This window comes from Pristiophorus japonicus, chromosome 15, assembly GCF_044704955.1.
Source record: "Pristiophorus japonicus isolate sPriJap1 chromosome 15, sPriJap1.hap1, whole genome shotgun sequence".
Lineage (NCBI taxonomy): Eukaryota > Metazoa > Chordata > Chondrichthyes > Pristiophoridae > Pristiophorus > Pristiophorus japonicus.
This window is the reverse complement of record NC_091991.1, coordinates 90,581,958-90,593,672: the sequence shown is the minus strand read 5'-3', so window position 1 is coordinate 90,593,672 and position 11,715 is coordinate 90,581,958. Positions and strand designations below refer to the sequence as shown.

At 43.3% G+C, this 11,715-nt stretch overlaps 1 protein-coding gene across 3 annotated transcripts in view; it reads right to left on the bottom strand.

Moving 5' to 3' along the window:
- Window positions 1-3,857: 3,857 nt before the first annotated feature.
- The window catches only part of creb3l2 (cAMP responsive element binding protein 3-like 2), a 161,279-nt gene continuing 153,421 nt past the window's right edge, over window positions 3,858-11,715 (bottom strand). For all 3 annotated transcript variants that reach the window (XM_070900697.1, XM_070900698.1, XM_070900699.1), the window contains exon 12: window positions 3,858-9,913. In XM_070900697.1, the coding sequence (XP_070756798.1) occupies window positions 9,844-9,913 (70 nt within the window). In that variant the 3' untranslated portion in view covers window positions 3,858-9,843. The remainder of the gene's footprint in view (window positions 9,914-11,715) is intronic.

The following is an 11,715-nucleotide window of genomic DNA, read 5'->3' as shown; positions in this document are numbered from 1 at the left end:
CAGCACCCAGTGTCCAGCAGAGCACCTAGTGTCCAGCAGCAGGGACTACAGCACCCAGTGTCCAGCAGCAGGGACTACAGCACCCAGTGTCCAGCAGAGCACCCAGTGTCCAGCAGCAGGGACTACAGCACCTGGTGTCTAGCAGAGCACCCAGTGTCCAGCAGCAGGGACTACAGCACCCAGTGTCCAGCAGCAGGGACTACAGCACCCAGTGTCCAGCAGCAGGGACTACAGCACCCAGTGTACAGCAGAGCACCTAGTGTCCAGCAGCAGGGACTACAGCACCCAGTGTCCAGCAGAGCACCCAGTGTCCAGCAGAGCACCCAGTGTCCAGTAGAAGGGACTACAGCACCAAGTGTCAGCAGAGCACCTAGTATCCAGCAGCAGGGCCCACAGCACCTTGTATCCAGCAGCAGGGCAACCGGCACCTAGAGTCCAGCAGCAGGGACTACAGCACCTAGTGTCCAGCAGAGCACCTAGAGTCCAGCAGCAGGGTCCACAGCACCCAGTGTCCAGCAGCAGGAGCCACAGCACCCAGTGACTAGCAGCAAGGACTGGAGGTACTATCACCCAGCAGATGGTCCCAAAGCAGTGCACATCCATAAAGAACAAGAGTCTGCAAAATTCTGCAGGACAGACTAGAACTTGCAATATTCTGCATGCTGGACCAGTGCCTGGCACAACTAGCAAGATAAATCATACTTTTGCCGATCTAGTGGGCAGGACCTGAGCTAGGCAACTGCGCAGAGAGACCAGAGGTAGAAGCATGCACCAGAACAACAGTGACTCCACTCCAAAAGTACTTCATTGGCTGTAAAGCGCTTTGGGACGTCCGGAGGTCGTGAAAGGCGCTATATAAATGCTAGCTTTATCTTTTGTACTTTTATAGAGTTGTAGTGCCAAATACTGCAGCACCTGTACAGGTGGGACAATAGGAATACATGAAACCAGTGCTGAATAATGTAGGGGCAATGTGACATTCATTTCTTGGATGTATTTGCTGTATTACCTTTTAGGGATTAGGAAGAAATATCAGAGCTTTATCATCTTGCATGCTTTATGTGTGCTTACTCACCACCCTCCAGATTTTAAACAAGAGTACATGGTTTGTCGGAAAGAACAGGTTGATGGGGCCAAATAATTTGTTTTTAATCTCAGTCCATATTTTGTGTTTGTGTTTAGAAGATGCAATCTATTCACAAAGGGAGGGATGTGCTGAGTCACCACCATATGTAAGGTTACCAACTAACAACTGAACAGCTCTTGGATAGATATACAAATTTTGCAGGTGAAGATAGGCTGCAACAATAGAAACCCCCTGGAGATAGAAGATGGGTCAAAATCAAAAACTCTTACTAAGGTTTCTCTACAATACAGAATCTTGGTGTCCTTCAGTAACATGGCCAAATTAGGTCTATGGCAGACACATTCCTAGGACGACTGCCCAATCTATGTGAGGCAGAGTAACCATCTTGCATTCCCCCTTGTGATAAGTCTGGTGAGCACCCTGCAGTCTAGGATAGCTCAGACATATTTGGCATCTTAGGGATCTTGAAATAGTTCTTTCCTAAGCAAAAATAGCCTCTGCATTGAAGGGGGCCTGGATATTATCAATCATCATCGGCAGTCCCTCGAAGCGAGGATGACTTGCTTCCACGCCAAAAAGGGATGAGTCCACAGGTGTTTCAATGTTCCAGATCCCGAACTATTATTCCAAATCCTGAACTACATTTTGAAGGGTGGAAGATGTCAGTGCGTGGATTTCTTTAATGTGTGGTGGCCGTTGCACACCAGCCACCACGGGCTTCGAGAGAGCTAGGTCTTGGTCCAGTGGCAAGGATTAACCAAGATGACTGGAGACCAGCTCTGCTGCACAGACCTAGTGCGCACACATATCGCAGCGTGGGCTGGCCTATGCTGCCCCTGGGCCCTCACCTCTTCTGAGCTCCAAACTCATGCCTCTCCTGGGCCCTGGTTACCTCCATCTACAAACTCTTGCCGCTCCTTCACGCCTCCTGCTGTGCCTGCCCGCACTGCAATCAACGACCTGGCTTCGCAGCCGTCGCCCTCCTGCAGCAGCATGCACTGCTCTCTGCAGTGGTATGTCGCCGCACGCTGCTCCCTCCAATGGCCCCGGCCTGCTGATGGTCTTGCAGGCTGGGATTTCCTGGTTATCCTGGATATCACAGCCAGTGTGTCTTACAGTCAAGGAGAGTGTGGAGGAAGCCAAATGAAAAAAAAGATTGTTTCTCAACTTCACTTGCAGAAAGAACAATCATTGCTTCCTTTCATCTGCAGCTTCAGTATTCTGAAGTTGAGTACAATGTCTTTATACAGTGCATTAAGTTTCATTGTAAATCAGGCTAGAGCAGATGGAAAAGCATTCTCTAGGCAGTGAATGGCTAATTGGATGGTGGAGTGTATTCTTCATTTGCTGGCAGGTTGAAAAACCTTCAGCCCACTCAGCACTCATTCTACAAGGTCTGTGAATCTTAAGAGTGTATTTATCCAACAGCCATGTAAGGTAATTCATACAACCAAGCATTATTATCTAAATTTCACGGTGAAAAAGGATCTTATTTGGTAGTGTTGTACTAGCTACAGGGTATTTATTCCAGTCCAAGAGGACTTTAGGTCTTTCTTGACTTCAGCCACTACGAGGGCAGTTTTCATTTGTGGAGGAAGAACATGATGACCAAGCACACCCCAGCAGTAGACAGAGGATACTTTAAATTCAAGGAATTTAGATCCTACCACACAAGTAATTGCTCTATCTATTTAATTAAGCAGCATTAAACTGGCAATTTTCTTTTGGCCTAATTTGATTAAAATAAATTGAATCCTGTCTATTTTTATTAAAATAGTTCAAGCTTCCCTTGGGCCCAACTAGCATGCTCAGTTCCTGGAGATTCGCAAGAACATGAGAATGTTTAATAGCAGGGAAGGCCATTAGGCCCAACACCCCCAGCTTTTTTTGATAGCCATTCCCAAGTATCCATTTTTTCATCACAACCCTTAATTCCTTCTCTCTCCAGAAATGAATCTATTTGTTTCTCAAACTCATTTATCCAATGTCCTTTTTAAAAAAAAAGCTATTGTAATCGCTCATCAAACTTTAACTCCTTTTCCAAGATTCTGTACCTTATCCATTAATTACCTATCTGAAATCTTGTTAAAGTTTCTGAAAATTCAAGTATATAATCCCTTGCATACATGACAGTAATGTCCTCAAACAAGTTGGTTAAACTTGAATTGTATTCCTTCAATTCATGCCATCTTTTACCAAGTTACACTTTTCCAAGTGTTCACACACTGCATCTCTCAAGATTGTTTTAAAATACATTCCCTACAACTAATGTTGAGCTAATTGGCCAATGGATTTCAGCTATGTCTCTTGATTATTTTTAAATAAGGGATATATATTGCCCCTGTCCAATCCTCAGGAATCTCTTTCAGATTTAATTGTTAAAGCTACACTATTTTGGGTAAAAGTCTTCTCCAGCCTACGATTAGCCTGGGGTTTCCCATTTACTATCGTTATATCATTCTCTTTCCCCAGTTCTTCTTTTCCCCCTACACCCATGTTTCCTTTCCCTTCTATGTTTCCCTTTCTTTCTCTTACCGGTCTTATTTTTGTCTCATATCCTACTTTCTCTTCTCCCTTTTCCATCTGTCTCCCTCCTTGATTTGTTTTCTATTAGCTCTTAAACGCCTGCCTGTTGTTTTTCCCGTGTCTTTTTTCAGTATCGGCAGTGCTGAGAGTTAGGCTCTCTTCCCCCCAGTGGTGAATGTTTTCCTGATATGTAACAACAATATGGAAGTTGAACAAATGAAGGTAAGCAATGTCTTATAAAGTGTTTATTTTACTAAGGAAAATATTTATTTGCAATGGAAAGAAGCATAACATACAATTTATAGTTTCCGTATAGAATAAAATATAAACTTTTCTACTCCAGAAAGACAGATTCATGCTGATGCATTCTGGTAACCATTCCACATACATCATATCAAGAGACATACAAAAATGGGACATTAAAATTATACATGTGTTCGGCCAGTTAGACAATATGGGGAATACAATACTGGTCCACTTTGAGATTGCCACTAAACATTCCCCTGACATTTTAAACCATCACAACCAGGCTGGAAATTCCCACTGGTCTTACATCCAACAACATGTACATTAGATCAGGATCATAGTCGACAAAGTCTTTGCATATAAAATGAATGGGAATGACATTGTAGTTTTGGATTTGGAGGCAAATAGCTCTGGTGAGTTACAACAGTGTTACTGCACATAACCAACTTGATTATTTGTGTATCATATCAGTTCTGATCAAATTGCACTCTTTGGGGATACTATGAACAAACACTGAAAATTGTTAAGAAATATTTCCATCAGGACACCTGGAAAGTGTGGATGGAAGGTCAAAGAGCTGGGATGTTATAGAACAGGCCAGCAGCCTATACTGGGAATAGTGTGCTGACTGAACGAAACAAACCAATCATTTTAACTCTCTCAATAAGGAGTACTTTAGTTGTACAATGTAGTGCACTCACTTCATGGGTCTGATGACTGTTAATGAATTTGTGTTCTCAGGAAATTCTCCTTGTAAAGAACATCACTGCTTATAAATGTTATGCTTTTTTAACTTTTTAGAGACTTTGTGCGGAGAAGGTGTTCCTTCAATCCCTGCAAATGTGTCAAAATGGTACTTGGGAGGAAGGGTTAGTTGTATAATTATGACAGCAGTGTGCAGCACATAATTATTTAAAAGATAAAAATTATTTAAAAAAATGCTGGAAACCGGAAATCAAAACAGAAAATAATGGTAAATAGGGCTGGATTTGGCCGGGTCTCACCTGCACGGTGCAGGGGGACTCGGGAGATGGTGGGAAACTTGGAAGGTTAGGCTTTCCGGCACTCTGTGGAGTTTTAACGTCAGCGGATGATGTCAGTGGCAGGTTCCCTGTCCAGAAGTCAACCTGATTGACAGGCTTTCTCCCAGTCATGTGGAGAACATGGAGGAGGCCGCCACAGGACAAGGTAAGTGCTGGGCTCAGGATGGTGGGGGTGAGGGGGGTCTGATCCTCTGGGTGGGTGGGAGGGGACCCGATCTCCGGGGCAGAATCATGATCCCGGAGGGGGTTTCAGTCCTGGGAATGGGTCCCAACACGAACTCCTGTGTGGGCCAGGCTGATGCTAGGGGGAGGGGCCGGGAGGCCCACAAGTATTGCTCCCCAAGGCTGAGGCTGCCTTGTTGCAGCCACTGGGAATCCCGAGCCCCGGGATCCCCAGCCCTCTGCAGTAAAACCTGCAAAGTAGGTTAAAGTAGAGGCTGCAGGTCTCATTGTATGTGAATTGCCAACCCGCCTCTTGGCAGCCCCCCACCCGTCCTGCCCGCGTGAAAGGTGAAAGTGGGCGGGTTGGATTCGGGGTTCATGTCCCCCCCACACCTCCAACCCACCCGTTCTTGCCTCTGAAAATTCCGGCCATACAGTGGGTCTGTCATCCTCGTTCTCCTTCATTTGTTGGCTGATCCACTATGCAGGTCCAGTTTTTGTTTTATATATTTAAATACGGAAGTAAATTGCTCACCTACTCGTTTGCTGGCTTATGAATTTGGGGATAAGACTGCTTTGGCTGCTAGCAGAAGCGATACTGAAAGTGAGTTTGTTGAGGTTTTCTGTGCTTGTTGTTTCTAGTGAAGTCGGAACCGTTCTAAAAGAACTAGAAATACAGAGGAGATCTACACAAACACATTTAAGATGCGGCTAAACATAGCAAACACAGGCGTTTGTACACATTGGACACTTTCAGAATCAAGTACCGGCTTTTAAATTCATTCGTGAGAGGCTCCGGGGGAAAGAGTAATATTTCAGTAAACAATTCTAGACATTCCTCTGATGTCTCCTTTGAAGGCCTAATTATCTTCCAAGGATCTTAACATTTCATCCTTGCATTTGGGATTTTGTTTGTAAAAACTACTTTGCGAGTAGTACACTTGTATGTACTAAAAACATTTTTTTAAACTGTCAGTTGCATACAATTTAAGTACAAGCTGCATAATGTCAAAAACTTGCGATAAAACAATTGCAATATACTGTAGCTTTGATCTCTAATCAGTCCTAACAATCTGAATGAGCGCCCTATCCAACCTTAATTTCAATTATACATTGAAAAGAATCATTACTTTAAAACTTTACTGTTAAAACCTGTATTGTCAATCACTCCAAACAATTTTAACAGGTAGGCTTTCTGGACTAAGTATTTTTGTTTGTAAATTTATAAAGGTGAAGAAGTATCAACAGACTTGTGTGTTTTTGGGCATGCAGTCAAGTATTCCTCTCTTCACCGATAGACATGGGGGCTGATTCAAAACCGTTTTAATACGTTGCTAACCATTTGGGTGGTGATGTATTGGTTCTGTGTCACGTATCCACTCCTTACCTAGTAGAGCGGGACAACATGAAGGCCAAAAGGAGTAGAAGGAAGATTAGGGAAATCAAGTCAGATGTTTTAAAAGCCTCCAGATTATAGAAAAGGTAAGGAGTTTCACAGATTTGAGACCCTGTGAAGGAGTGAGTTAGTGTGCAGCAGTGTGATCAGTAATGAATTCAACACAGTAAGGCTGTAGGGTGGAGGGAGCCTGTAGGGTGGCATATTTACAGCTTATGAAAAACAAGAGAGAAATGTTCAGAGCAGCACAGACCACAAGAAATTCGGCCTCTCGAGCCTGCTCCGCTATTCAATAAGATTATGATTGATCTTCTACCTCAACTCCACTTTCCTGCACTAATAAGAATATAATAGTAAACCATAGCAGTGTTGATAAAACAGAAAGATAAGCAAGATTACCAGCTCTTGTGTGTTGTCAAGGAATGTGAGCGAGGAGCTTAAAGAGCCACCTCAGATATAGGAGCAGTATTTATCTTTTTCCTTTCTCACAAGAGAAAACTAAGTGTCTTGAGCTCCATTTGAGGAGAGAGAGAGTCCAGATTATCAATAGATGGAAGAAAAAGTGGGTACCAGGAATCAATATTTCAGATTTACCCCCAGCCAGAACTAAAACAAACATGCCTAGATTGTATGTGATTGGGTAAGTGTACTGCAAAGCTCTCCTACTGGACTCAAATCTCTGAAAAGCAGTAACTGTAAATAAAGTTTTACTGGTCAATACTTCTACAGCTCTCTCATTATATCCTCATGGTGTACTAAGCAGAATGTGTTCCCATTAGTGCTCATCAGGATTTAGAGTTCAGGCAGTCCCCCAATGGCAACAGAATAAAGACTCTACCCAAACATGTCCCCCCCACCCCCCACCAACACTGTCACGGAGGTCAAAACTATTATCCATTTTGTTTTGGTTCAACTCAAATGCAGGCAGGTCAAATACAGAAGGAAGGAGCTGACCAATGGAATGATCTCAGTCAAGACCAGAAGTCTTAATGAAAGAGGACGGAGATTTAACTGGTGAATAACTAACAATTTCTGCTGGTTAAGATGATTTTTAAACAAGGAAAATACAAATACATCTGTAGAATAGCCCATGAAAATATGTACCGAAAAGCAAGACTTCTGAAGCTTGCTGTAAAACTTGGAGTAAATTATTCCAAGCTTTGTCTTATGCAGGTATCAACGCTGAGGGTTTGATAATCAAAGTAAGATTTCTGGTCAGACAGATACAGGACTAAAAAGTGCAAATCCCACTTACAAAAATTGCACTGATGCATAATTATTAAAATGCAAGCGGGGTCTCTTTGGGATCAAGGTGGCTCCAAGGTGACATGCCTGCTCATGCAAGATCAAAAGTAAGTCAACCTTCTACAACATACTTGGTAATCAAGTAATTGAGCCACACAGGTCTGCAGGATACTGCTGATGATTAACCAGACAATCTGGCTCACCAATGGAATCTGGAGGAATAGCCAGCTCACTAGGAACAAAATTCTTCCCACTGCAACCCTGCAATCCAATGCCATGATGTACAGTATGGCCCTAGATAGACACAGTGTGAAGATTACCAATTCTCTTTGCTGGTAAGCTATCTGGTTTTAGCTGATTGAACTCCAGCAGTACCCCTAAACATATTGGGGATTCCTGAGCATTGGTCCTTGCCAAGCTGCACTAGGTTTGCTGGACTTAGTTGGGTGCTGTGTATCCTTATGGAGAGAGAGAGAGAGAGAGAGAGAGACCGCCCTCCATATCAGACAAACAGCAATTCTAACTAGGTGGATTTTTCAGTATATTATATTAGAGACTGTCAGCATGGGGATAGGTTTCTGCAGGTCAGACACTTAGCTAAAAAAAATTGAGATGGTTAAACTTTACTAGCGATGCTTTTCTACATTTGTAGTACTCTTATTAACCATTCATCTGCGGTAGCTGTAAAGAAAGGTCAGACATCTGTATTCTGCAAATTAGGTTGGAAGAGAAAAATGTGAATTCATTGACAATTTTTGTCTCCTGAATCACATCAACTGGACCCTAATGCAAATTAGAATTGAATAACTAAAAATACTCTCCTCCTTTCTCTTTTTATGAAGTTCATTTCCACTTAAGCGGTGGTGACTGACCCCGCTTACTGGCCACATTTCTTTAGGTAGAAGACTTGGAGCAGCACCAAATTCTGTTTCTTAATCTTCTGTCTCCATTTTATCAAGAAAATGGCTGATGGTTTTAAAATACCTGGATTCACCCCTTCAATAACACAACTTACAAAATAACACAACAGAACAAACAGATATAATTAATGTTAGCTTGGATTATGTGCTGGCATTTTTTAAGGATTCAATTCCATAGTGTTGCAGACGTGAGAAAAACTAACTGATGTTGCTCGAAAGTGTGTATAAACACGCTAGTGACATCTAATGACAGGAATGAGCCATATAACTTTACAGCATAGAAGCCATTTGGCCCATTGTGTCTGTGCCGGTTTTGATAGAATATACAGCATAGGGATTGCAGTCATTCTTTGGGGAAGTCACTGAAGAACACTGTCGCGTTTAATAAAAGTTATTACAGGTGTCGGTGACCTTCCTCTGCTCTGCTGAATTGTAGCTTCAATCTTTGCCCAGTAGGAGCCAGTGAGCTTTGAAGGACCAATGAGGCATAGAAATATTAAAGCCACAGTAAAAATGTACAATAAAACTCAGGTTGGCGAAGGCTAGAACTGAAATAACATCAACTGAATGCAGTGCAGACTTGTTTTCAGATCGTTACTAAAATACAAATGCAAAAACTTTGTAAAAAATTATGTGCTACGACCCAAGAACTAAGAGACTAAAACTACATAGTAACAAAACTGAAAGGTCACTGAAACGGTGTCAGCTGTCGAAGACAACAGGTTACCCCTGCTGCCCAACGCTGGAGAAAGGCAACTGAGGGATCAAGATTGTGAAACCACAGGCAGAGGAAGATGGAGGTGAACCAACTTCTCAGGGCGTGAATCTGTTAAAGGGGCATTATCCCAAGTGATTCCACTCAGCTGGGATGAGAACAATTTGCTGGTTCTGAAACCTGGAAGCATAGCCCACAGTGAGATCCACCCCCTTCACACGCTTAAAGTAAATGGCTTGATGCAACTAGCCTGCACAGTTTAAAGAGCAATCAATGCAGGAACAAAGACTTGTGTTTTGTAACTCAAGTTTCCAATACATATAGTTATTAATTTATATAAATTAATATTCAGTAAGTACGTTTGTGATAAAGAAGTACAGGAAATAATGCAAAAGTATCTGATTCCTTTCTCCTGGATGGCTGTTGATGGCCAGTCCGAGCGGGGTATTATACAAAGAGACTGCTTTCATTGTACATCAGGATAAAAGCCACCTTATGGGTCTTTATGATGTTGTGTTGACTCTCCTGTCAATTTCAATGGTGGTTCCATTAATCCCTACACTGGGGAGGCTCCTGAAGGCAAAGCAAGATGCAAAAGCACAAATTAACACATACATATATAAAAAAAATCACAAACATCAGAAATAAAGAGTTACCATCTGGTCAAAGAACAAGTAGAACAGAAAAAAGAATGTCAGTTGGGCAAGAGATGCATTGTCAGAAAAGGCTCAGCAAAATTAGATTTTGCAATCACTACCCAGGAAAAGCAACTTTGTGATCCCATCATCAGTCTGCTGGCAGCAGAGATGTCAGTCCTCTCATCATTTACAACTGGGACTGGGATTGGCCATGCATGGACTGAACTGCTGCAGGTCAGGGGGCTGATATGGACACAGATTCTGAGTGACAGACTGACTTAGCTTTAGATAAATGGCAAACAAATTGGAAATTATTTGGTGTTCTGTACATTAGAAAATGGGATATAAACTTGACTCAAGTTAACTGTGCAGACAATTCAAGAGAATGGTAAAGGAAGCATCACACCAGGCAGACAATAACCTTTGATAGGTTGCCAATCCCACTGGATCCAGCTTTCAGAAAACTTGTTCACAGTTATAGCTCCCGTCACCAGATGCTATTAGAATATCAGCTTGGTTCAGTCAACACCACAGCCACCTTGGAGTCTGAAAGTTGAGAGTCTGAGTCCCATTGTAGGACTGGAGCACAGAATCTGTGCTGACAATCCATTGCAGTAATGAGAGAGTGCTGTCTTGCCAGAAATGCCATCCTTTAAATGGGATGTTACACTGTTCTGCTGGTTTAAGTGGAGATCCCATGGGACTCTTCAAAGAGCAGAGCGTTGCCCAAAGCCCTGGACGACATTCTTCCCTTGACTTACACCGCCAAAAAAATTTACCTGCCATTCATCTCATTGCAGTTTCTGGGATCTTGCTGTGCACAAAATGGCTGCATGTTTGCCGACATGACAATATTCACTGCACTTCAAAGCTGTTGTGTATCTGTAAAGCATGCGCTCCCATGTTCCGCCACCAGGGAGCGCATCCCCTGAAGTCCCAAGGGATCCCAGCATCCCTTGGGAGCATTGTATATAAGCCAGCCCCTAAGGCCTGTTCCTCACTCTGGAGTGTCTTAATAAAGACTGAGGTCACTGTTACTTTAATCTCCCTGTGAGCAGTCTCATCTGTGTTAGGAACACAATAACTGCCGACGAGTATACGAACCCAACGCAAAGATGCAGCAAACTGTGGGCATCCTGGAGAAGTTCTCGAAGGGTGAGGACTGGGAAGCCTATGTCGATCGGCTAGACCAGTACTTTGTAGCCAACGATATGGACGGAGAAGGAAGCATTGTAAAAAGGAGAGCGGTCCTCCTCACAGTCTGCGGGGCACCGACCTACAGCCTCATGAAGAATCTTCTGGCTCCGGTGAAACCCACAGATAAGTCGTATGAGGAGCTGTGTACACTGGTTCGGGAGCATCTTAACCCGAGGGAGAGCGTGCTTATGGCGAGGTATCGGATCTACATGTGCCAGCAATCTGAAGGTCAGGAAGTGGCGAGCTACATCGCCGAGCTAAGCGACTTGCAGGATAATGTGAGTTTGATGGCTACTTGGAGCAAATGCTCAGAGACTTTTTTATACTGGGCACTGGCCACGAGACCATCCTACGAAAACTTTTGACTGTAGCGACACCGACCCTCAGCAAGGCCAGTCCGATAGCACAGGCGTTTATGTCCACCAGTGATAACACCAAACAAATCTCTCAGCACACAAATGCTAGCAATGTTCACAAATGAACTAGAACTGTGTTTGCGAGCAGAAATGTAGAGGGCAGAAACCACGAGTCTGCAACTGC